This window comes from Macrobrachium nipponense, chromosome 34, assembly GCF_015104395.2.
Source record: "Macrobrachium nipponense isolate FS-2020 chromosome 34, ASM1510439v2, whole genome shotgun sequence".
Lineage (NCBI taxonomy): Eukaryota > Metazoa > Arthropoda > Malacostraca > Decapoda > Palaemonidae > Macrobrachium > Macrobrachium nipponense.
In genome coordinates, this window is record NC_061095.1 from 49,382,716 (window position 1) to 49,410,620 (window position 27,905).

At 36.3% G+C, this 27,905-nt stretch overlaps 1 protein-coding gene and 1 long non-coding RNA gene across 7 annotated transcripts in view; one reads left to right on the forward strand and one right to left on the reverse strand.

The window, feature by feature from the left end:
• Positions 1–824: 824 nt before the first annotated feature.
• LOC135208046 (alkaline phosphatase-like) lies at positions 825–26,900 on the reverse strand. Of its 5 annotated transcripts, none has more exons than XM_064240178.1 (12): positions 26,872–26,900; positions 21,557–21,650; positions 18,098–18,202; positions 16,964–17,079; positions 16,013–16,205; positions 15,038–15,210; positions 10,093–10,291; positions 8,363–8,496; positions 7,906–8,104; positions 3,483–3,583; positions 3,139–3,262; positions 825–1,548 (listed from the first exon to the last, which is right to left on the reverse strand). In XM_064240178.1, the coding sequence occupies exons 2-12, from the start codon at positions 21,648–21,650 to the stop codon at positions 1,283–1,285; spliced, it is 1,704 nt and encodes a 567-aa protein (XP_064096248.1). In that variant the 5' UTR covers positions 26,872–26,900; the 3' UTR covers positions 825–1,282. The 5 variants fall into 5 exon arrangements, with proteins under 5 accessions (XP_064096248.1, XP_064096245.1, XP_064096246.1 ...); XM_064240175.1 differs by lacking the exon at positions 26,872–26,900 and adding an exon at positions 22,156–22,287; XM_064240176.1 differs by lacking the exon at positions 26,872–26,900 and adding an exon at positions 22,146–22,269.
• LOC135208049 (uncharacterized) overlaps positions 25,259–27,905 on the forward strand; it is a 33,277-nt gene continuing 30,630 nt past the window's right edge. The window contains exons 1-2 of one of the 2 annotated variants that reach the window (XR_010313108.1): positions 25,259–25,531; positions 26,882–26,990. This is a non-coding gene — a long non-coding RNA (uncharacterized LOC135208049). The other variant, XR_010313110.1, reaches the window with a different exon arrangement.

A 27,905-nucleotide genomic window follows, 5' to 3' on the forward strand; every position in this document is an offset into this window, starting at 1 on the left:
TATTCAGTGAAATATCATCAAGGTTTCTTACGCTATTTTTCTTCCCTACCAATATAATTTTATTTTTTCTTTGCTGTTTTAGTTGCTTAATAGTCATCTATTCCTTGGACTGGTAAGAACAGTTTAGTTCCTCATTTGATTTCCTTAAATTATTTATTTAGAAATAAAATTTGGGTCATTTGTAAATAGCTTAACTTTACCCCACGTCTCTGTAATCCATTTACCAACACAATTGTAGTTATGTAACAAAAAAAGTTTAAGCATGTCTTAGTATAACCAGACCACTGAGCTGATTAACAGCTTTCTTAGCTGGCTCGAAGGATTAGATATTTTTACATGGTTAGGAACCAGCTGGTTACCTAGCAGTGGGACCTAGAGCTTATTGTGGGATCCAAACCGCATTATATCGAGAAATGAATTTTTAATCAATAGAAATAAATTCCTCTGATTCCACATTGGCAGAGTGGGGAGTCAAACTCGCGACTGCCAAATAGGTAGGCGAGCTCGTAAACCACTCTTCCAACGAGGAACTAATATGTAACATGGGTTGGACTTAACGCATCCTTTTAATTTGACTGTGGTCTGGTGGTTCACTAGTGTTTATTGCAATACCAAAAGCATTCTTTCTCATATTCCTAGACATAATTTCGTGTGACACATTATTAACATCGACACAGCTGCCTAATAGCACTACCAAGAGTATTGTAGCCAGTTCTGGGAACTGGTTTAAAACAGTAATAGTCTTGATATTTCACGCATATAAGACCTGAAGACAATATTTGCTCTCTCTTATACATTTAGTAGGTACATAAATAATAAGAATATCATGCCGCTTAGGTATATTTGCATCATTGGGGTAGATATGGATGCATTTATATTTGAATCTTAAAAAGCATTACAATGAACATTCAGTGATACTAAAATAGCTAGTTTTATTAACAGCATAAAATATGGTACCCTCATTTCTAAATGCCTTTGTTTGAAAAGGCCAAACTTGAATCTAGCTTTATCCAAATCAGAACATAGGCCTACACCAGGGTGGTTCTAGAATATTCTTTGTAGAGACTTTCTTTCATATCATCTAGAAGTATTTTGAAGTACATTATTGTGATGCATCTGTTGCAGTACAAGCAAGCTCAAAAAGCAAGATGAAATTTTGTTTGTACATGGGGTGAGATCATTAAGGATGGACCCTTTAGCCAAGTCCCACGAGAATGAAGATTTTTGACTCAAATAGTATTAATGATAAGTTTTAACACTGAACATTGGTACTGTTGAATCCTTAGTGAATGGAAGCCATTTTCCAGACAAAAAGGATTTGCACAACAACCATGAAAATGAAAGTGTTGCCATTCAAGAGGCCTGTACCACTAGAAGAACCCCTTTTTGGAAGTTTCTTCACTTGGTCTTCGAGAATCTTGTATTCATTGAAGGGCCTTTCTGCATGACGACGGCAGTCCTTGTAAGGCCCAGTGCAGCTGGCGTATGCCATAACATGGGCTACGTGGGTCTGCTCGTGAACGCGGTGGAAGAGGTGAGCCCAGGGGCCTGGAATTGAAAATTAAATGTGGAAATAGAATAATGTCATAGTGATCATCTACATTGTGTCAAGCATCAAAGGATTCCAGAATTGTCTTCTCCAGCTTTGTTCCAATATTATTCCAGATACACCTTTGTTAACCCAATAGTAGTTTATTTTCAGTTGTTCAGTTATGGAGGAGTTATGGAGTTCCATTTGACAATGTCTGAGAGAGAGAGAGAGAGAGAGAGGGTAATTGGTGGTTGGATGGTTAACGACTGAGTTGGCTGTTGGTGAGTTCTGGGTTGCCTGCTGGTGCTGTTGGAGTTTAGAGTTCTGTTTTCAGTCAGTCTTTAGCCAGAAGCTGTGGTAGTCAGTGGTGTCAGCAGCAGTCTGTTGAAGGTATTGGAAGTCAGTTTTGTGTTTTGGTGATTTGTTGTTGGTTGTTATTAAGTTTGATGTTAATTGATTCAGAGTTATATGTGAGTTGTTGAGGGTTGTTGTTGGTGGGTGTGTGTGTTGCCTTTTTTGTTGTTGTTGTTTTTGTGTTGGTGGTTGTTTGTGCAGTGGTCTTGGGTTGTGGTTGCGTTTCTTTTTATGTTGTTGTGTTCCTTTTTTGTTGTTGTGTTGTTGAGTTGTGGTTTGTGATCCTTGGGTGTTGTGTTGTTGTTGTGTTGTAGTTCTTGGCTGTGGTCTTTGTTGCTGTTGGTATCTCCAAGACCTCGACCAGCAGACAGCACAGCATAGCCTGGAGTATCTGGAGTTGGGTGAGTGCTGTGTTTGTCTTTTTTTTTTTTTTTTTTTTTTTGTTCTATGTGTAGATATAGGTCAATTGTCCTGCTTGTATTCTGTAGTGTAAAGAGGAAATTGTGACTGAGGGTGGGTTTGGTAGCCAGAAAGATTAAGTTTATGTGGGGGGGGATTTGCCGCTTGCTTTTAAGCTTGTTATCTCCCCACACAGTGAATGTCTCCCATCATATTTTGTTCTAATTTACAAAAAATTAGGGTAATTAGCTGTGTACCAGATCTCCTAATCTTACATACCTTTCAATCCATTCCCTATGGTTTCTTCCCAGTCGTCTGTCCAACTTCAGTAACAGTGATCTCTTTATGGTACAGTTTAGGAAAAACAATGGCAATATCAGAGGGTGTCAAGACATCAAGTCCTGTCACTACAGATGTTACATGATCCACAAAGATTGCACCAAGGTACCTCTGTTCTGCCAAAAGTGGGTGGACAATGGCTTGTTTACACGTTGAGTTTATTGACCCATAAACTACCGTCGTTACCCACAGAATATTTTGATATGAGGGTACACTTTACATTTTGTCAAATAGTGGAGGAATTGGATATGTTTTATAAATTCAAATTCAGCGAGGTCTAATCTTGACTCATCTTCCATCACTAAAGATTTCTCATAACACTTTCTGTTCAACTTAAAGTGTTTGTAAATTCTTCATAGTCCAGTTGGCATCTTATGAGGATACCTTTAATGTTTTCGTTTTTCACAACGGAAAGTCTGTTATATTGTTTGGCTACTTCTACTAATATTTTCTGCTGCTAGTACTTTAGTCCTCACAAAATAACCAGGTGTAAGAAACTGCAACAATTTCCATACCTACTGCAAAAGCGGCCACATCCTCACCACCGTGTGTCTCTGAGTCATAATACGTTGGCATAGCAGCCAGGGAGACGAAGTCCTTATCTGTTGTGTCCACACCTGTAAGGTTTGGTCTGACAACCTGTAAAGGAAAAATCAAAGGTGAATTATTCAAGAAAAATGGAGGTGTGAACATTCATAATCACACAAATGGAATGCCATATAAGTGAATTATACATTTTAACACTTCATAAGCCAGAAAATTGAGGTATTTGATAATTCAGGTGTTTGGTAATTAGAGAAAACACGATACAGACCATTAAAACAGCCTTTTCACCAGATAGGAATATTCCCATCATTACCTCATTCCCATTAAAGGAGTAATTGAATCCATGACCGTTTGCAAAGGTCAGTGTTGTGAATGGTAGACCGTCTGATATTTGTTCGCTTTCTGTAACAACACCTGAAAATCAAAGAAGAGTTAAGAGTTGCACTCTGTCAGTGATTTCTCACTTTCAACATTTTTCCAAATTTGATACAAGAAAATATTGTTACAAAGCTGTTTCTGGTGAGAGACAGTAAGTGCATGGAAATCCCAGAATAGGCAGTACTGTATATTTGCTTTAATTGCTAAATCAATGATGATTCTTTTCAAGCAAATTCCAGAGGCTGTTTCAGTACCCCATTTGTCTTTCTACATGGCGTTCTACATTCGTGATTCCTGGATTTTAGAACGATTTCACCTTAATATTTCTGCAGCACTGTCTGTCTCCTATACTCTGTTTTTTTTTTTTTCCATCTGTCCATCCGCCTTTGGTGTTTTCGCATGGTAACACTGCGTCCCGGGCTTTAAATAGTTACGCTATGTGTAAGTTTTAGGTAAATAAAAGGATATCTGGGTGTACATTTGCAACTGAAAAGTGTTTTAATAATTTACTGTATGCAAATTACACCGTTTACATTCGAAATAGGATATTATTTAAAGCCCGGGAAGCAGTGTTACCATGCGCAAACACCACAGGTGGATGGACAGATGGAAAAAACAGTATAGTCTTTCTGCTCCAAATCTTTAGTCGGGCCTGTCCTCCATTCTGTCAGTCTAACTGAACAAACTCAATACAGTTACTGTGTATTCATCAATACCAATCTGTGTACAGTTTTTTGTTGTATCTCTACAGTTTGCCATCTTTAGCCATCCTTACTAGAAGGACTGTTTAGTGTTCTGCTGTGCAGTAGACATTGTCTAGTCATTTCTTAGAAGGCAAACTTTGTCAGGGGAGATGGCTTGATGTTTATATATATATATATATATATAGATATATATATATATATTTTTTATATATATATATATATATATATATATATATATATATATATACACTAAGGTATGATAATACATACGAGTAGATCAGTTGAAATATGCAAGAGGTAAGGTAACTAATGTCAATAAAAGTGCATTAAGAACACTAATATAAGTATTGAACTAACAAGAACATACAAGACGTTAACCCTTTGTCAGCCGGCGTCATCAAGTGAGACTATTTATAGCTTTAGAGTAAGTTCCGGGTATCTTCCTCTGATGATCAACATTTTGTGCCGTACAGTTTAAACCAAATGTGGAAAAATGCTCAGATCACTTCCAAGGGCCATAAATGACTCAAAGAGCAACTTTTACAGCAACTAATATAATACTGTACCTAGTCATACAGGAGAGAGAAATCAGTTTGCCTTGAGATGTCGAATGTGGATCTTATCCCCCCTTTCGCATCAAAGCATGTCTCGTAAATATTTTACAATAAATGTACTCAGAATTTGTTACTAATTTTATTTCTTATCTGTTATGATACTGTGTGCCTTGTAATTATAATTGTACAGAATGAAATTGAAAAATTATCAGAAAAACCTTTATAACTTGGTAAAATTTCCATATTTTTACAATTTTCATCATAAAGAGGCACCACAGGGGGTTGGAAATATTTACTTTCAGTTTCCTCTGGAAGGTACAGGAATTTTTTTTAGAATTTTTTTACATCATGTGCATATGCATATCGTCCTCCTTATACTGATGTTTTTTATTTGGCATCCTTAAATTTAGCCCAGTCTAGGGGTATCCTTACTATTTATTTTAGCCCAGACGCATTTTCCCGACGTGTAACCGAGTACCGGGACCTTTCTCAGAAAAAGCAGGATGCAGTATCTTAAAAAGATACCATAGAATTTTCTTGAAAATAATCCCATTGTGTTTCCTGCACCCAAATTTCTAAAAAGTTACTAATCTAACTTAATCTTATCTAACCTAATCCAACTTAACCTAACCTAGCGAAATGGCAAAAAACCCAGGGTTCTAGGGTTAATGATCGAATGTGTACTTGGACTTTGGACAAAGTAATAGTTTAAAATGATTTGTTACCCAGTACATTTTATACATATAATATATATATGCATATATATATATGATATATATATATATATATACACACACAGTCTGTCCCCGGGTTTATGATGGCACTGGCTTATGACACTGAGGTTACAGTGTTTTCAGATATATTCATCAGAAATGACTTCCCATTTATTACGCATGCTCCGGAGTTGTGACGCTGATCGGACAAAAGAAATTTGGCTCCAATACAGCAGAATAATCAAAATTTGGAGGCTTTTGTATGAAAATCTCAGTAAAAGTGCAATTCACATCGTTTTCAATACTCCCAAAGCATTAAAAGTAAGGTTTTCTTAGGATTTTTGACGATTTTTTATGTTGCACTTTATGATATTTTCAGTTTGTGATGTGGCGTGGGAATGGAACCCCCATCGTTAATGGGTGACGTGCATGTATAATATATATAGATATATATATATGTAACAAAGTGCCAAGTATCTGGTTACTACACTTACCATTCATTAATTGTTACCTCACAACAGCCAGACACCTGAACCCTCATCACAGGTACTAAACAACTGAATACTCTAAAGGCAACAGTGATCCCTTAACAACTTACCAGTATTGCAGAAAATCAGACTAAGTTCATCAAAACAGGTGTGAGGTAATCTTGTAAGTAATTAAATTAATTAAAGGGAATCACTCCATCAACAACTTTAAAAGTCTAAGTATTTCCCTGATTTCGGAAGCTTAAGTACTTCCCTGGTTCTAAGTCACTTCAAGTAAATTGAAGGAAAACAGATCAATTACCACTCTATGTTTCTACTAACATAATAAATATAATCAACTTACTGGTTTAAATGAAAACACTTATAAAAAATTTAAATACAAAAATTTATTATTAAACTCAAAATTTATAAGTGAAATTCACAATATCAGGGAAAATTACTGTTACTTGAAAACAAAGAAAAGTTTAATTAATTCTTGAATCAATTAAGTAAAATTAAATCGAAATTAATTTATCACAAAATTCAAGAAAATTAATTCAATCAAAATTCGAAAGTGTTAGGCAATACTTAAAATTTGGAAATTAATTCACAAGTGCTAAACAACAATAAAATTTGAAAAGAATTCTAAGTAAATGCAAATTAATTCACAAGTGTTAAATTCAATTAAATGTGCAACGATTAAGTAATGAAAATAACTAAGTTAATTAAATTGTGAATACAAATGAAAACAGAAAAATGTGGAAAATACCAAAATTGCAAAAAGCACAAATCACACAGAACATAAAATAAAATCACACACTTCAATAAGAAAATGGATAAATGCACAAACAAAAATCACTTCAAATGAAACAAAACACAAAAATTTGCAATGTGTAAAAATGTAAATCTTTTCACTTAAACCATTGTAACTATTAGTTATTAGTTCTCTAAACCATCGTAACCATTAGTTATTAGTTGCAACTAATAAAAATATAACACACTTTACCTTCTTGGTATACCAATTTCTTTCTTTCTGCTGCAGCTTGTTCAAAAATTCACAAAAACAGGCGCCGTTACATGCACAATGTTTGTTCAGATTCCACAAAAAGCAATGAATAATATTAAATAACCCTAAGAAATATCAAATCCGAAATCTACATGTTACGAGTGACCATTCAGTAAGTATGAATTTGTTACGTTACTTTGAAATCAAAAGTGCTGTGCGATGGAAAGAGAGAGAGAAAGAGAGAGAGAGAGTAAGATGTAAACGCTTTGAGGATTTAAGCCTGAATGAAATCCTCTTCCTGGTATGGGTACTTCAAGAGTCTGACAGGTTCAAAACGTTCTGAGCATGCGAAAGATGTTACAATGCTTCTAGAAGCTTCTAAATAGTGACATAACCTTACAGAAAAACTGAAATCTACATGTGGTTTCAGCAAAGAGGTACGCGTATGAAACCAGTTACAGTCATGTACGTACTAGCTCAACAAAGACACGTACCCGATCGAGACAGAAATCGAGCGATAATTAAGATTGACATGTTTTTAAAAACAACACGGAGACTCCCAGCTCCCTTAATCTAGAGGCGATGAAAAGTTACGAAAACAGTTCTATCTCAGAACGGACAAAGCTAATCTCTCTCTTTCTCATTCTACGTTATATATTCTTTTTAAATTATGTTATGCGAAATCTGAACACACATTTTAAACATCCTACAACTCTAAGGCTAGCTAAGGAGTCTGAAAAATATTGCAAAATTCTATATATAACATTTTATACAGTCAAAGAGGGGATATACGTGTCATGAAAGTAGTAACATATAATATTATATATATAATTATAGATATTATAGATATAGATATATGATTATATCTATATATGTGGTATATATATAACACGCAAAAGTGCAAGGAAATTTACCTAGAATGTCATTTCCTCTTGGCGGGTACCCATTCATGGTCATGACATGTGAGTGATCTGCCGTGACAATGACCAGAGTTTCTTCCGTGTTCACCATTGTCAGTGCCAGTTCCACCGCTTCCTCAAATGCAAGTAACTCTTCAAGAGCTCTCTTCGGTGAAGTGATATGTAGAGCACTGTCAATCCTGCCTCCTTCAACCTTACATAAAATGAGCAGTAAATTAACCTTAGCTGGTGGCACATACATGTATCATTACAGCTGGTGTAAAATTTAGATGGAATTCTATATATAGGTACTGTTTGGTGTGTTGAATTCAGCTAAAGAATCTTCTTTATGTTAAAGCCCTGTTTGATTCTACTTCCAAACAGCATAAAGTTTCAATTTTTAATAAACATGACAAGAAATTGATGTACAGGTTAGACAACCGATATGGTTTCAGAACTAAGGATAACTTACAAAAAGGAAGAATCCATCATCACTCTTTTTGAGTCGGTTAATAGCAACCTTAACCATTTCTTTGATGTGAGGACAGCCGTCCAAACTGGTGTCTCTGTCAGTCTCGTATGGCAAATGAATTTCATCGAACAAGCCTGAAAGTGAGAAAAAATGAAGAATACCATTTGTTTTAATACAGCGCCACTGGATTACCTATTCACCGTCTGGAGAAAGTACCAGTAAAAATTCATTCCCTTTACATTATTCCTACATGTAGAAAAATTTGTTTTAAAAGAATTCGTTAACATATGAGTACATACAGGCAGCCCTTGGTTATCAGCAGGAGTTCCATAGTCGGCGGGGTGCTGATGAGCGAAAACCGTTATTAACCAAAACTCACTGATGTATGGCGCTTATGGTGCCAATAACCGGTTAATGGCACCTCTGTTAGGTGTGTTATGGTGCCCTAACTATTATCGGCATCATAATAAGGTGCCGATAACCAGAACATGGCGCGTTATGGCGCCATAAATCGCCAATTATATTGCACTAGACAAGCCCCATAAAACCAGATTAACATTAACAGAGTCCGGTGATAACTGGGGACTGTATGTATTGCAATGTGCAATGTATGGAAGAAAAATGCTGTTCCAAATTATAAGTTTATCTGGGAATTCTAAAATCAGAGATATTTCAGATTTGATATGAAAAACAGTTAGAATGAGTCATTTGAAAGGCAGTCCTAACTTGAACCACCCACCATGGCATTTCAGAGGTCAAGTTGATTTGATGACATTAAGGTTTTAACTTCTGCATAACCAGATACATAATCAAAAGACATTGGTCATCCTACATACATGTTCTCCTTACTTCCAGAAACATTATTCCATGTTGCATTGTTGCGGCAGCATGCCTACTTCAAACAGATAAAGTACATCACATGACCTTCAGTCTGTTCTCATTTTATTTAAAAACCAATCATGAATTCAGTTGACAGAAATGTAAAGGTGCCTCTGGGTGTGCAGCTGTGCAGCAGAAATTAACCTTGGGAGATTTTGACTATGAGGTGCCCCATTGCTTTCAGTCTGGCATCAAAAACACCAATGTTGTGGTGTTGTTAAATTTTTCGTAGTTTCCGAGAATTCAATTTAAACTGTGTAGTACACTTGTCATAATCAAGAAACTTGAATGTGATGTTTTGAGATGTTCATGTGTATGAGGTGAATAATGATGGCGTAACTTCCTGTGCTTCATGTTATTGATGTTGTTGATTCAGATTTTTACTCTATTTCTCTGCTTGTTTTGGAAGCATTTGCAGTTATGGCGTAGATGCCTAAGTGTATAAGGGGCAGGAACCCCATAAATCTGGCAGATTTTTGCATTGCTTTTAGCAGAACAACCATGGAATATCTCGTTTTCATAACTTCCACTGCACATCACATAAAAACGCTCCCTGAATCAAATTTTCAATTTCTTCATTATCATCGCTTCCAAAAACGTGTGATGCAAAGTTCCTCTGTGAATTAACACCACTCATGTCATTTTTTGTGCTTTTTCTTCCACAAAAAACTCAATTCATCTCCAGCTTCCCGTTTCAAGATTCTCATCCAAGTAGGGTTGGGTCTTTCAACTCTTTTGTTGTCCAGAGGGGACCAGCTGATGATATCCCATCTAATACTGTTTGACAAAAGATGTGGGGTTATATACCAATAATTTTATCACAAACAATACCAACTATACATAGGCCTTACCCAGGATATATTCAGTTCTGCTGGTATCAACAGAACGTAATTCCCTGGTAGTTGTAACATAGGCATAGCTCTTGCCATTTTCTTCCTTATGACTAATCCAATCTCTGACTAAATTCCTGCCATCAGTCCTCTTGCAGTTATCCTCGATGTTGTCTCTCTTAGGCGCTCCCATTTCCTGGCGTCCTCCTCCCATCACAACCTACAGATTGCATAGGTCATTATTACAAACGAATGATTCACGTAATGTGGATAGTCCCTAGCACTGGTTCTTAACATCAACTTCATTTGACTACTACTAAATCAATTGCTTTGTTAAAACTCTCTTAAAGTGGCTTTTCACTTCAGGGTGTGATGTCCAAAATCAAACCAGCAGGCCAAAGAGAACCTTTGGCCTTGATAAGCAACCTTTCTTATGTATGTCTGTTTACACTAAATACTGATGATCTATTTATTGTCGGAAAAATTTGGAATGTTGTTGCCATGAAGTTTTTAATTCTAAAATTTTTAGAAAGTTCCATAATGTTTACATATTTCCTGTTGATTGCAATCCAAATATCAACGATTCTGTATATGATTGTCTCTTGGAAAGGATTAGTCAGTCACAAGATTCAAAAGTTTCATTTGTTATTTGTGGAGACTGTAATGCAAAGCAGTGTGTGGCTAAAGTCAAATTCCACAGATCAATATGGCCAGTCTGCTCTTGAGTTCTGTGTATCTACAAATATTGTCCAGGTAATTGAGGAACTCACACATATTTCTGAAGATAGATTAGACCTCATATTCACAGATGTTTCAGCTATTGTCAAGTCCAAGGTGTGTGAATAGTTGGGACTGCATTATTGAATCTTGTCAGACACTTAATATATCAGATGCTATATTACAACCTGATCCCAAGAGGAAATTAAATGAAATGCTGATGGCTATTTTAATAAAGTATGTCCCTAGTAAGGTCATCAAATTCAGGACAGATGACCAACCATAGTTTGATGATACATGTAGATGAGTTCACCATGACACACAAACCAAATTCAACGCATGGCTAGAAAATCGTTCATATGAAAATTATATAATTTTTTGTAATCCTCTCTATGCTGCACGTAGAATTGTCCATACAGCAGAGAAAAATTACAGAAATTCCTCAGCATCTTCTGTGGTGGACTAAATTGGCATCATCTGTTTGTGGGTCACGCTTGTCTTCCTTTCCACCATTTCTAGCAGATGATGGTGGATTGGTTACTGGCCCTAATGAAAAGGCTGAACTGCTTCATCGAGCTCTTGAAGCTAAGCAGTCAGCAATCAGCCCAGGGTGTTCGTTTTCCTGATAATTTTCATCCTGAACCTATACTTACAAAATTTGCCTTTTGTTTCAGGGATGTTAAGAAAATACTGGATAATCTTGATAACTGATAACTGGCGTGGAGAAGATCCTGATGGTTCCTGCCCTGTGTTTTTTCAAAATTTTCTAGTGTGTTTATCTCCCAAGATTAGTAAATTCTATAGATTTTTATGCTGACATAGTATTATTGCAAATGAGCGCAAGCATAGTAATACAGTGCCTGTTCCAAAGACTGGCATATCTGCTGACTGCAGTGACTAGAGGCCAATTTCTCTTCTCCCTGTCCTCTCCAAAGTTTCTGAAAAAATGTGGACTCTAAAGGATTGTTAGCTTATAGTCAATATGCATTTAGAAAGCAGTTGGGTACTTGGCTTGCTCTTTTAGACTTGACATGCCATTTTGCAAGAGCACCCTGGTAAAGTCTTCAATGGAGAAGAATTCAAATATGTTTTATGCTGCTTTTGATTTATTAAATCGCAAGGCACGTATTTAAGTTTCAGAATCTAGGAGTGAGTGGATGTTTTAATGGATCTTTAGTGAATGAAGACCTATTGTGTCCTGGAGTTCCACAGGGTAGTGTTGTGGTCCACTATTATTTTTACTATATACAAGTGATATGGATATTGGCCTAGAAAACAAGATTGTTCAGTATGCCAATGATGCAACACTTGTTTGTGTTGTAAGTCTCCACTTATGAGAAATGAAGCTGCTCTCAGCCTCCATCGGGACATGAACCTGCTCAGGGAATTGAGGCTGAACTCTAGTAAAATGAAAACACTATTATTAGCAGATCTCAGATTTCCCACCTCATTCTGCCCTTCAGGTGGATGGAACTTTACTGGATGAGTCTGAAGCTTTAACTTTCTAGGTGTAACTTTTGACTCACATCTTACCTTTTAGAAACTTCTAATGAAAGTTCCAGCGAATTCTGCAAGAAAGTTAAAGATTGTTTGTAAGGCCTCGTATATTTATAAAAGTGATAAAATCAATGCAACCTATTTTAGGCCATTTACTAGAATACTGTTTTTTTGGTGTGGACGTCTGCTTCTGCCACAGATTTATTTCTTACAGCGTTAGAGTGGTTCGTGGTGGCAGGTTTCTGTTTCTTAATATTAGCAGTTATAACTTGGTCCATTGAAAGATGGTCTCTTGTTTGTCACTTTTTCGTAAGTTGTATTTTAACAAAGATCTTTCACATTCACAATTGACCCCTGGTCCCATTTTCCTGCCGAGAGCAACCAGGTTCACTGAACAGCACTACCAATGTAGAGTAAATGTGTTGGACTGCCGAATTTACTTCTTATTTCCAGAGGTCCTTTATTCCTCACATTGTTGGACTGTGGAACAGCCTCCCAGAGGATGTTGTGCAACTGGAACTTCAGAAGTTAAAGCAAAGATGCAATGTATTATTACCCTATTACAATTTAACTCGTATTTTAATATTTTACTTACATTTTAATTTAATTGTTTTGTTAGTTTATCAGTTATTCAAAAAATTTATTTCCTTTTTCGGCGTTTTCCATTAAGTACATTCTATTACTTCTTTCAAATGAACACCATATTTTTGGAGACTTGAATTGCAAGTCAGAGGCCCTGTAGATTGTTCCATATGAATAGAGTTCATCTGTATTAGAGTTGGAGTTGAGTATAAAACTGTACAAGAAACCTCAGTAGTGTAAGTTCATTTTATTACTGGATTGTTTCTGTTCTCTGGACAGAGTCCAGTGGTGCACTTCCGGCTTCTTCCCTTTGGCAACCTACCACAGTTGCTGCCATAGGGCAAGGGCCCCGTGTTGATGGAAAGCTGACTCAACTTTAATCAACCAACCCACCATCACTGGAAGGAGTTGCTGCATTTTCTGAATTTTATTTGCATTGCTCTTTCAGATTTGCAGAAAGAAATATGGTTGGCAAGTAATCTGTGTAATATCTGTAGGTTATGTGAGGTGTTGATAAAAGAATAAGATTACATGCATGGCATAATTTTATGTATTCATTTTTGTCAGCTGTGTAAGTGGTCTTCCCCTGCCATTGCCCATACACTGATAAGAAATCTGTTGAGGACATTTTCTTATCCAAGATTAATATCTGAGGAATTTCGAAACTTACGATCCTAAGCCGGGCTGTTATGAACCCCCCTCCCCATGAGAGGGATCAAACACAGCAATACATAGAGATCAGTCATCTCTGAAATGACCAGTTCATTGATTGATTCTTTAGATATTATGCATCTTTGGATTGATCAGCTCAGTAAATGAACTTGCAAGAATTGACAAGTTTGATGACAAATAAACTTATGGATTAATCAATTCGGTCACTGACGTTTATTTCCATCAACCTTGGATCAATGGAAGTCATACGACCAACTTCCGGAAGCTATCGCAGCCCAAGTACCCTGCTAGTCATTGCATTTGGGTACTAATTTACCAAGGAAGGACTGGAGAACACTGAACAGGGTTCGCAGTGGCATTGGGAGGATGAGATATAACCTCCACAAGTGGAGCTACATTCTCTCACCCAATTGTCCCTGTGGCCAACAAGTCCAGACCAACTGTGGGTTGGGTCCAACATGCACTGGAGAAGAGCTCTACAGTGCTAATGAAGCTGCCCGAACATGGGTTGTGTGCTGGAGTGACAAGAAATGAATGATCAACCTTGGAGAAGTGGGAGCTGATCAACCTTGGAGAAGTGGATTGCTCCCCTGTATCCTTCTCCTCATTGTTCCCTTTAGGCCACAACGATATAAGTTCATTAGCTTTCTCTTCATAAAAATGAAACCTTGAACTGAACAGGGCTTTGGTTCAGATAACTGGATTAATGTTCTATCAGAATACTGTCATCAATTCTTTAGAAGCAAAACACACGGCAGAGTGAAGTAGATGCCAAAGAAGATGACGTCTTGAGTTTGTAAACCTTCTGAGGATGCAATAGCATAGGCAATAATATGGAATACATACCACAAGGCTATTTAGAAACAAGAGGTAAATAGAAATGAAGGTGTAATAGCTCTTAAGCTAAAATATGGGAGAAAGAGAGAGAATAAAGATAAGAGAATGTTGAAGAGGGTAAGCTCAGGAATAAATGAAATTCTAGGGATGGTTTTCATCCTTTTGGATTCTATCATTGTAGTTGTGAAAGTAAGAAACACTTTGCTTAAATGAGGTAACAAAAGCTTGTGACCTATAAGCTGAAGCAGAAACATCCTCAGTGTAAAAGCAAATATCTTTAATCTCTGAGGTCAATTCTAAAGGTCTTATAGCTAAATTATTGTCCATCAGACTGGATTAATTTCATTGATCATTTCCCATTTTCATTAGGGTATGCCTTAAGTGGACCATAATTATAAATCATACCTATATTTTAACCAATCTAACAATGATATCTAAAAGGACGTCCTAGGGAGGTTACACACCATCTTAAACCTTGCACCAAGGTGCAATTATTCTGTATACTTCCACACACAGAATCTACACATTGCTTTTGTAAAGAAGGGAAGTGAGAGGACACTGATAGATAACCTCTGAAAGCAGACAGTTTACAAAGGGCTGCTAAATTCAGTGTCTTGAAAACATAGATAAGTTTATATATCTTGAAAACTGAATGAATTACCTTGATATGCTTGCCTGGTACATCTTCAACCAGTTGTCGAGCGATGTCCTTGCACGCAGAAGCACCCTGGCCAAATTTCTTCATTTTTTGGTCGCATTGCCATCTCCTGCTGGCTGACTTCGCATACGCAGCTGCCAAAGTTGCATGGGTGACTTGTGTTGTTGTTACAAAACCTGTTCATAGGGAATTATTAATGTCTGTAAGAAAAACAAAGTATAAGAGTTTTGGAAACAATGGCCAGCAACTCTGTATGGTCAGGGAAAAGTTAGTTACATAATAATGAAGATAAAAGAAATGGAATTGCTGATCGAATATGATGAAACAGTCTGAGAGAATAATGCAGAATAATTGTATACTGGTCATTCTGCTATGCAGGTTGTCAAATTGGGGGACTCAGAAGGGGCATTGCCCACAACCAATGCCAGGTCAGGGCATGGGACTCTAGGATAGGTTAGGTTAAAGGAAGGTTAGATGAGGATACACCCCTTTTGCAGTATGTCTTTGATCTGCTGTTAAGCAGGCCTGGGGCTATGGAATATTGAGCACAACTTTCCTGCACTTTTGGTTCTGACAGTAGTAACATTTCTAGGGGAGATAAGGAAGAGGAGCAATTGAAACAAATAAAAATTTAAAATTTCACTGATTTGTGTGAAACGAATTTCATTTTCTCCGATGAGGAAAAATATTAGCCAGTGAAAGAAGTCAGATAAATTCATAATATTCTGGAATATTTCATATCTAATGGATCAAGTTTGATAGTCAATAATCTTTAGATGAAATTTAATTTTCCTGAAGAATTTCCATTGTTCCATAATTAAAATATTTCCTGGATGAGTGAGTTTTCAGCTCTTGAGAAGTCACAAGTTTCCAGTGTGAAAAGATTCACTGAAATACAAGTGCTATTTATTACATATCATAATCATGTGTTTATGGTTTACTACCTTGACATAACCAATTGACCAACTTGACACTTACCTGTATCTTTTCTGGCCTCTTGAGCCCATTGTACAATGCTGGTAAGTCTGTTTTCTTCTTGGAGAGACGCCTGACAGTCACAGAACTTAACGTGACCATTAACTCCAATTGTTTTAAAGTTAGCCTTGACTCCACAAAGAAATGCTGTGGCTGTGGATCCGCTGTCAGGCACTTGCTGGCTCAAGTCGTAAGTCTGCAGTTTGTGTTTGCCAGTGGGAATGAAACATTAGGTCAACTCATAAAATTACTATTTATAATTGTTATAAAATGAGCTGTAAGGAGAATACAAAGCTGTTTATAATAATATTAGGAAGCTATCAGCAATTGGAGTACAGAATCATGTATAATGTTATGAAATGACCAGATAGCTCTTATGTGTAAGAATATAAGGTTATTGGAGAAGAGGATGGAAGAGGATCTGTAATGAGCAAAGAAAATAGTTCCTCAATCCCTGACCAGGGAGGACACGAAATACAGAACTCTTTTGCTGGAGAGATTGCAGCATTAACAGGAGCTCCTCTTCCTTGCAGATATAGAATTATGAAAATCGTCTGGTTCACAATTATTAAGAGAATACAACCTTTAGCCAAAAAAGGGCTTGAAATTATTAGAAGCATTGGTTAATTAAATAATCAAATGCTAATAGGTGCTCAGTACTGGCTATGTCAAGTATAAAGTTGGTCAAAGGGATTTTGAACCTCTCAGTCTTGCATGCGAAAGTTTTGGACTTGGTAACAATTTGCCATTGTGATGGGTTTCATTCGAGGTCTTGTAAAATGTGTTGTTTCATATTACTGAACTTCCCACAAGGAGGGTAATGTATGAAAATTTCTCTTGTTTCCCATTTGGATTAGGCTTGTAGTGCTAAGTGTATCCAAAAAGGTGTGAGTTAGTCGAGAAGTTAAAAGAGGTCATTGTGGCTATTAGAAACAAAAGGGTTCCTTTAATTACCTTTATAAGGCCAAGGTTGGGGAACTTCTCCCAGACGAGATGTCCTTCTTCTCCCGAGTACCCTTGTTTTTGGCCCTTGTAGATGCGACCAGCCGTATTAACAGTGATGCCCATGCCTGTACCAACCAAGTAAGTTCACATGAGAAGAGTTGGTGTTAGTTTATTTAAGAAAAACTAACAAAATGTGTTCTTTTAATGGTTGTTGTTAACATCATAAATAGCTAATTAAACTGATGTCAAATGATTTATGAATTATTTTCACTGTACTCTTTTTGCCAGCATAACGGGTAGGGGCTTTGTATGTGTAATGGGTGCTTGTGATTCTGGCCTTTGATCGTTTCAGAATCTTCTTTAGCCCTTCCCTCCCTCATTCCCAATTCTGTATATACATCATCATATGCTCTTGGCTTAGCTTGTGCTGCCAACTTCTTTATCTCTCTGTTGCTCTCCCTAAGCCTGTTCTTGTCCTCCCCAAACCTGATCCTTCTCATCTCTTCTCTACCTTCTTCTTCTTCTCCTCTCTAGTTTCATGTTGGAAGAATCAACTACCGATCTCAGGGTCTGGGTTCGATTCCCTGCTCTGCCAACGCAGAATCAGAAAATTTATTTCTGGTGATAGAAATTAAGATACAGTTAATTTCACCATATTCTGTATGTCTTCATCCCACTACCGGTACTCCTCTTCCTCCTGTACCATCCTAGTATGCACTTCTTTTCCATGCTTCCTAGTTACTGCAGCATTATGTGTCAACCATTCCAGAATATTTTCAATTTCTAGATCAATTTCTTCCAATGCATTCCTTTTAAACTCTCCTCTTACTTGAATATGTCTCTCATTACCCAATCAAATAGTCCTTTTTATATTCTATTAAAACATTACCGAGCTTATGGGGTGTAGGTTAGGGCCAATTGCAATGCTGTGAACCATAGGAAAGTAACAAAAAGAATAACAGATGTACAAGAGTAGAGAACAGGTGAAGAAAGAAAAGTTGTAAGCCTGCTAGAATGAAATATGAGACTATGTATTCACATTCCCCAATGTAAATTGAAGAATTTTGCATTCTGCGAGATACAGAAAAGAATGTAGAACGCACAATATCAGGAAACTGTGTTGTGTAAGGAGGGGTTACTTACCATCTCCCAGAAAGAGTATGACATTTTTAGCGACATTAGTAAGCTCAGGTTTCAGCAGTGCCTCCTCAATTTCTTCTCTTCCCAACTTGAGCCAGTATTCAGAATCTGTAAAGAAAAAATAAGACACTGTGTTGGTTACTTTATGTATGATTAGCTAGTGTACTGGACATCAGAAATGTCGGGGATCAGACTCTGTATGTCCACTGACTGTTTAAGTATGCAGAGTGGAGGTATCATTGTCCAACCTGAATAGTATTACATAATGTCTCTCGGATCTAGATTTGCCTTCACAGACCTTTCTTGTATTGTCTAACATAACCACCAGTGCATCTCTCACAGTGCTTTGTAGACATTACTTGAGGTTCTTTGCATGGTCCCTTCAAGTCTTCAATTGCAACCCCTTCCATTCCTTTTACTGTACAGTATTTACATCGAAGTCTAAGTACTACAGTAACTAGCTGTGGACAAGACTTGACAGTCATGCTTAAACTGTAGCTGGGGAGGAATGAAAGACTTGGTTTTGTGTTGCCTGTGTATGAAATTCAGATTTTAAATGTTTTTATGGTGATTAGAGATGAAACATCAGCAGTTATAAAATATTCTCTCGTGTACTGTTACAATATGTGTGATAATCTTAGTCAACTAAACTTTTGATGAAATATGGTAGAGTAAATCAACATACCTTCATAAGCACTCACTCATTTGATCTCATAGTGAACATCGTGAGTTTGTTTTGTCTCGTGTTTTTGAGTTTATGTACAGTAATTTATATTTCGTTAAAGGATATGTAGTACAATACAGTACTGATGTATGGCAGAGAGAGAGAGAGGAAGGGAACAGATTCTGTCGTCGGTAAACTTGCTACTGGTGGTTTTGTGTTGCCTACGTATGAAATTCGGATATTAGATATTTCTAGTGATTAGATCAGTGAAATATTACATTATAAATGGATTCTGTAAGTGAAATAACATTTATTGACATTTTGTTGTATGTTATTTTTTTCATTAAATGATATGTAACCTGAGAGAGAGAATAATGGGACAAGAATTTATTAATAAATTTATGGGAGTGGTGAGGACATACCCACAAAACGATGTAGGTTGAGTACGATGTAATCCGAGAACTCACTGTATATATATATATATATATATATATATATATATATAAATTATATATATATATATACATATATATATATATAGATATATATATATATATATATAATATATTATATAAATACCACACACACAGAAGCCAACCACACACGCACCAACAGAAAAAGAAGTTGTCACCTCGCACCCAAATAGTAGTGCCCAAGAAATTTGATTGTAATGGGGGGGCCACTTTTCCATATCACCCAGTTTCCCCCCCAAATTGATGAAGACCCAGTCCCACCTATGAAGGTTTTTCCACCAGACTACAGATTTAAATACGCTTTATTTTCATATTTTATTGCAAGTGAAGCAACATTAATTTTGCAATAAAAAAATACCTAAGTGATTAGTGAGTAATTCAAGAATCAAGATGGTATATGAATTAGATATTTCTTTAGAAATTTTATCAATCCTTTAGTGCCTTTGATTAATCTTGGATTATCGTGAAAGATAATCTATTTAACTACAATATAAATTCAAGTCGCCTCTTGACCTTCTTAGAAAATATATTGGTAACAGAGGAAATAATTTCCTGGTGATTTTCTGAAAGACATGGTGAATAATATGGCAAGACCATTCCATCAATCTTGTCCTATTGTTGCTCTTCTGTGAGTCTTTACGAGACTGAGGGTAGAAAAGCTCCTTTTGGCAGATGCAGAAGAAACAGACAAAGGTGCTTCTATTTGTGACAGCTAGTTACTGGATAGTTTTCAGAACACCTTTCTAGAATCTGACAGTGGAAGAGGGAGGTCTTTTTATGTGTATCATACCTTCCTATCCAAATTTGTGTTCAACTTCATATTCCTCAACATCGTTCATATGGTCAAGTACAGGCAGTCCACCGTTATCAGCAAACTTGGTTATCGGCGCTACGGTATTATGGCACTAAAAAAATTGGCGATTTATGGCGACATAACGGGCCGAGTTCTGGTTATCAGCACCATAAGCACCTTATGGTGCCATACGGGTTCTTATGGCACTCCATAAGGTTGCATATGGCGCCAATAACTGGTTATCAGCACCATAAGTGCCATTATGGCACCATAAAATGCCGAGTTTTGGTTAATGGCGGTTTTCGCTTATCAACACATCCCCGGGAACAGAACGCCCGGGGACTGCCTGTATATCATTTCTATACATATATTCAGTGCAGCAACCAATCCTGGAATATGGTGCAAGTGAAATAACCTAGCATCAATAAGCACAACCACATCCTAGCAACACCGTGAGAATGATCAAATCTATCATGAAACTGAGCAATGGCGAAATCCAAAATTGGCAAAAAGATGGCTCTCTTTTAAAATTCCTATGCACTACTACATGGGGGGGTTAGATATATCGCTGACTGATAAGTACTCTGGCCATTTTAACTTTAGTGTTTTTAAAGTACTTGAAATTTCTGAGGCAGATTCAGAACATTTTTGGAAGCCTCTGTCATTAGCATTTCAGTAACATTCTGTTCTGTACCTTTGATTTGGGTCGAGCACTCATACATATCAGTTTGCGCTGATTACAGTTGTTGAAAAGGGGGTTTAGTTTCAGTAAGGATTCCTTGTAATATGCAAAGAGATACAACAAATTCAAAATCTAATTTCATGAGTGGGTGTTTCCTCAAGCGTTTTAACAATGGCATCGTGTCTTTCTACCCATCTTGTATCACTGAACTGGTCGAGTCTCATTTGCCTAGTTTGTTCACTAATAGCAGCTGTGTACATAAACTCTTCTAAAACATTTGTTCATTTTGGAGAGACACAGTACAGTAACTTCAGGAGTCTCCTACAAAGACTCTCTCTCTCTCTTCGACTTAGAGAGGGGGACCCAATGTCCAAGTAGCCCCTGGGGATGCTACTGTTATATACATATATATATATATATATATATATATATATATATATATATATATATATATATATATATATACACATACACACACACACACAGGTAGCCCCCAGGTTACGGTGGGGGTTCCGTTCCCGGCAGGGGGCTGTAAGACAGATATCGTCTTAACCCGAATAATAATCATACTCATAACGGGAATAAATAGCAACAGCACTGTAAATCCGGGTTACAGCACCATAAAGCCTGTTAACAGCATCATGAGGCAAGCGCCTCAAGTCTGGAACGACTTAACCCGAATCTCGTATCCCAGGGACTGTCTGTTTATATATTATTGATGAGATAAATGTGTGTACTTTAATATTTTTTATTCATCTACAAACCTAAGGACTTGATTAGTCAATGGAACAATGGAAAAAGTGGGTAATTAGTAATAGTATCACAAAAACGAACAACATTTTATACGTACCATTTTCGTCTTTACTTGGACGTGGAAACACTGTTGCCATACTATAACCAGTCGCCAGCACCACCACGAGTGTAACCAGGTGAAGTGACCCCATCTGTAAAAATACCAAAAATGAGAATAGAAAAAACTCTCTGTAAGATTATTCTGGGTTTTAAAAAGTAACATAGCATATGCTTACATTTTCTCCACAGAACTGATTAAATATTGTTAAAGTGATTACCTCTAGATGCCAAAACTTGTCATCTCTCCCAAGTTGTGATGATATGTTACCAGTCACTAATAGGCCAGCCTTGGAAGAAGAAATTCCGCATCTTTCCTAGTGAGTGCCCCCCGTTTTAACCCGGTATGTATTCACCTTTGCGGCGTGTTAAGTCCAAACCCGTAGGCTATGACCATAAAAACATAAACAAAAGACTGTAGATATCATCAAGATAATGACCCCCAAGAAATATTGGTCCTAGATAGCAATCACCGAATTTTGCTCGAGGTCACTATCCAGGAAAGATTCGAAATCCCGTCCCACTCTTCAAATAACATTCTCGTGTATCAGCAGTTAGGAAACTCGTCGTAAAAATTTTCAAGATCTTACCTAATCTTACCTTACCACGACCGACCCTGAGCACAGACTGATAGAAATGATGAAATAAAACAATCACACACCGATTATGGTTGTGACTTTTTCGTAACCAGGCGTACGTGTTGTGAAGGAAAGCCATTGTTATAGCGACTAAACGCTAGAAACAATGTTATAAAAACTTTTTATTGGATGAGCATGTGCCCCAAGCCCCGAGGTAACCTCCTTAAATATGTTTTATAGAACACACACAAATGTATATATATATATATATATATATATATATATATATATATATATATATATATATATATATATATATATATATATAATGTGTGTGTGTGTGTGTTCTATAAAACATATTTAAGAACATTACTTCTGGGCCTGGGGCACCTGCTCATCCAATAAGAATTTTTGATTACATGTTTTTAGCGTTTGGTCTATAACAATGGCTTTCCTTCACATCACGTACGCCTGGTTACGAATAAGTTGCAACCATAATCAGTGTGTGATTTCATTTCCTGATGTGGTTCGGATCCCACAATAAGCTGTAGGTCCCACTGCTAAGTAACCAATTGGGTCTTAACCAAGTAAAACTATCTAATCCTTCTGGCCAGCCCCAGGAGATTTTGTATGGCTAAGTTTCCTTATCTCTTAAGGTTAAATCTGAGGTTTGTGACTGCGTGATCCTGGATTATTCTGGATTATCCTTGTGATTTTTGCCACAATTAACCATCTGGTATTCTTGATCTTTCTGTATACCTTTAACATTCTTTCCAAATGCATTTCATTTGTGCCTGAATAAACAGGCACAAATATATATATATATATTATATTTATATATTATATATATATTTATTATTGTATTATATTAATAAATATATATATATATATATATATATATATATATATATATATATATATATATATATATATCATATATTTAAAATAAAAAAAAAATATATATATATATATATATATATATATATATATATATATATATATATATATAGATAGTATATATATTGATAATTAACCTTAAGAGATAAGGAAACTTAGCCATACAAAATCTCCTAGGGCTGGCCCAAAGGATTAGATATTTTTACTTGGTTAATACCCAATTGGTAACTTATCAACGGGACCTACAGCTTATTGTGGGATCCGAACCACATCGAGAAATGAATTTCTATCACCAGAATTAAATTCCTCGTTAGCAGAGTGGGGAATCGAACTTTGACCCTGACATCGGTAGTTGAACACGTAACCAACTCGTCCAACGAAGAACTAAACAAAATCCAAAAACATTTATAAAACTGAATATGTTAATTTTGTTGCTTATATTTATCTACAACTTTTTTTTAATTATAAAGGCATCAAGTTTAAACACTTCCTTTATTTGACTTGATGAAACAAGATTCAATGATATTCCTTTTAACTGTCGCTACACAGGACTAAAGATCTTGTTTCACACCCGTTAATAGGGTGTATGAATAATGCATTCGATATCTGTCCAGTTCTCACAGAATATTGGTGTTGTTTGATTCACTGTGAAAGTGATTTTCCTGTTTGTCCGTAATATACTTTATCACACTTTTTACGGACAAACAAGGAAATCACTTTCGCAACGAATCAAACAGCACCAATATTCTGTGAGAACTGGATAAATATCGAATGTCTTATTCGTATACATGAGAGATTTAGATCATCTTATTAACTGGAGGGAAACAAGATCCTTAGTCTTGTGTAGGGACACAGTTAAAAGAGATATATTTCATTGCTTCATCAAGTCAAATAATAGATGTGTTCTAAATTCAAGTCTTGATTTGTTTAAATTCGATGCCATCATAATTTAAAAAAAAGTTGTTGATAAATAGAAGCAACAAAATTAATATGTGTTCAGTTTTATACATGTCTTCGGATCTTGTATGGCCAAGCTTCCATGTCTCTTATGGCTAAATCTACGGTTTTAGTTTGCGACCGTGTGATCCTGGATTATCCTGGATTATCTCTTTCATTTTACCCTTTTGACAATTAACCATCTGGTATTCTTGATCTTTTTGTTTACTTTGTCACCATCTTTCCAACTGTACCTCATTTGTGCCCCAACAATGCCGGAATAAACAGGAGAAAGTGCTTGGTACTGATTTTGTGCCTGTCATATTCTGTGGTATTCACTTATATAATTAAGTCACGTGCATCTACTGTGATTTTTTAATAATAAATAATATATATATATATATATAATATAATATTTATATATATATATATATATATATATATATATATATATATATCTATATATATATATAATATAATATATATATATATATATATCTATATATAACTATATATATATATATATATATATATACATATATTATATATATATATATATATACTATATATATATATGTATATATATATATATGTGTGTGTGTGTGTGTGTGTGTGTGTGTGTGTGTGTATATATATATGAATAACTTGATCACGAAGTATATAAAACATGATGCTATGTATAAAAAGTTTTTTGCCGCGAAGGAAAAAATGAAAAAGCGAGATAGCCAAGTACTTTTGGTCCTGTTCGGACCCTTTACTGAGGCAAACTGATTTTACAGAGAACAACATAGTCAAAAGAAAGCTTAATATACAAACTGACACTACAAGATTAGCAAGCAATTGCTTGCTAATCTTGTAGTGTCAGTTTGTATTTAAGCTTTCTTTTGACTATGTTGTTCACTGTAAAATCAGTTTGCCTCAGTAAAGGGTCCGAACAGGACCGAATGGACTTGGCTATCTCGCTTTTTCATTTTTTCCTTCGCGGCAAAAAACCTTTATTTATATATATATATATATATATATATATATATATATATATATATATATAATTGTGTGTGTGTGTGTATATATATATATATATATATATATATATATATATATATATTATATATATTATGGTTTTATCCCGCCTCACCTCGCCAGTAGTTAAATTTTATTTTAGCTAGGAGCAGCAGCCATTTTACCCCCACTTTTACGACTTGGGGGATCGGCATTTCCGTTCTTCCCCAAAGGTGGGGGTTATAAAGCCGTTAAATACAGAGACCTAGCGTAGGATAAGAAGGGCAGGTCACAGGGGTTATATGTGCTGCTGGTGGGCCTTAGGTAGTATTAGCTTTACGATCTAGTCTCTCACAAATTTTGCTGGCTGTTTTTGCACCTTTCCAGACGGCACTGCGCACCGTGTTAGAATTGAGTTGACCGGCGAATGCCCTGATTCGGCCTCAGTCCTCTCCTAGATCTATTGCGGTCAGTCGTGTCCGTAGCTGGCTCGTTCAGCCCTTTGTCCCTCATCGCTGGTTGGAGACCTCATCAGACATCAAGTTACATGTGCAAGCAAACTAATTGTACGTCTAGAAGTTGCAAATTCAACCAGCCCCTATCTCTCCCAGACAAAAAATCTTACTATTCTCATTATTCAAATTTCCTTTTCCTCTCTAACGAACATCCTTTTGTCCAACTTATCAGTCACGTGTTTCCCTTGTGACTTGTCCAAGATCAACGGAGATCTTCATTAAGCTATTCCACGTAAGCATTAGATTTCTCCCCATATTATCAGCATTGTGTGTGATTTAAGAATAAATTCCCTCCATAGTGTATTAGTCATCAATGTTGTGCGAGAAGTCTTTGTTTTATGTTGTGTGTAACCTGGAATCCCATTCCAGATTCCTGCCGATTCTGACTCGTGCATCTGTCCCCATTACCTTAGAAGATATCATAAAAAATTTGGAAACCAGCCTTGCATAGCTTGTGAATTCGGCCATTCTCTCATGTTATTGTGAATAATAAAGTAATTTAACACAGTATTCTGTTCCCTCTCCATGTGGCCTATCTGCCGTTCCATTTGTCTCAGGTTTTTCAATTTTGTGTAAATAAACTTTATTTAAATCTAACGGCTGGTTTAATGGCGACCTTAACCAATTAAACAGTTTCTAACTCAAGGTAAGTCAAAAGCACTTCATTAATACCCTGTATCCTTACGTGTTTGGGTTGTGGCGGACTTTTACAGCAAGGCTTAATATTTTACTAATATGCCCTCATCCAAAACGAACCCCACACGTAAATGAACTCATAAGATGGCCTTGGACGAGAATTAGATCTTTAAAGAAAGCTGTACGGTTGAAGGCCGGCTTCAGAGTAAAGGGAAAATTGATGTAAACTCTAAGCGGTTAGTTTGTTAGTTTAAAATGAAGTAAAATTACATGATAACTTCAATGACACCTGAAGGTTGACAGGGCCTCGCATGGTCCAATAATTAGTGCGTGATTAACTTGGTTCATTGGAGATCAACTGACACATGGCCAAGGTTGGCCAGACACGGGAATGGAGAAAGAATTAATGATCCCAGAGCTAGAGGGTCCAAGGTCCCAAATTTCCACAGAGCGAGCATGCAAAGTCACGTCTGTATTGGATTGCATCACAAGATCAATACAAGTGCGACAGACACGTGGTAAGGGATCAGGGAATCTTTCCAAAGTGCTAAACACAATTCCCTCTCTTATTTTTTTTTATGTTACAGCTTACTCACAGGGTTACAGAATTACTGGGCACTTACAGAGAAGGGAATGTTGCATTACTTCCTGCTGGACCAGCAAGGCTATAAGTTGCACCCAGAAAACAGAAATGAAATACAGATGAAGAGTAAAAATGGAAACTGACCGCATTCGAAACTATTATTTCACTTTACCTTTCAGCAGAGCTGGACTGGACTTCCTTCAGTGGCAGAGGAGCACACAATGGTGAATAAAGTGACACGTGGGGTGGTTCCCACAGGTGGCAGCAAGGCAGATCATCTCCCTCAGTCGGGTAAGCCCATGATTCAGTCACCTGTGAAAATAGCTCAAGGCAGGAAGTCGGATCAGACAGCTGTGATTTTCAGATCATTCAAAGAAAACAGTGGAAGCTGAGGTGAAGGGGCAACTTATAATGACTGTACTTTACAGGCATTCCTAGGTTTACAATGGTTTTGGCTTACAACGTTCCAAGCTTACAACGCTTTTCAATTATATTCATCAAGAAATATTTCCAGGTTTACTACACATGTTCCAGGGTTACGACGCTTACGACACCCATATGATGGAAGAAATATGTCTCCAAAAACGCAAAATAATCAATATTTGAAGGTTTTATGATGTAAAATGCAGCTTGCATAGTTTTTAATACACCCAAAGCATTAAAAGTAAGGTTCTCTTAAGATTTTTGACAATTTTCGATGATGTTCCTACTGGGACTGCCTGTATTTAAATCCCTTATTGATTAAGTTATATTGACTTGGGCCTGACTTTAATCCTGATTATATATATATATATATATATATATATATATATATATATATATATATATATATATATATATATATATATAGATATATATATATATATAATATATTAGGATAATGAGAAAGGGAAAGAAGACAAACAGTGTAATTGATCTAATGTCCTTGTCTGAATTTGTTGGTATATAATATTTTTCATGACTTACTGATAAATTGCTATACTTCTATGGGCAATTACCCCATATCCGAGAATGTAGATGTTATCAAACCAGCTTTGAAGTGCGAACTTGATTACAAAACGCAAGTTAAGACCAGTTTCCCATTTTTTGTCCAGAATGTTAGAATATGTGATTCTTGAACAATTAATTGTTCACTTGGAAAGGGTAAATGCTTTGCCTGGTGGTCAGTCAGCTTCAAGACTATTATAGTCTACAGAGACTGATGTA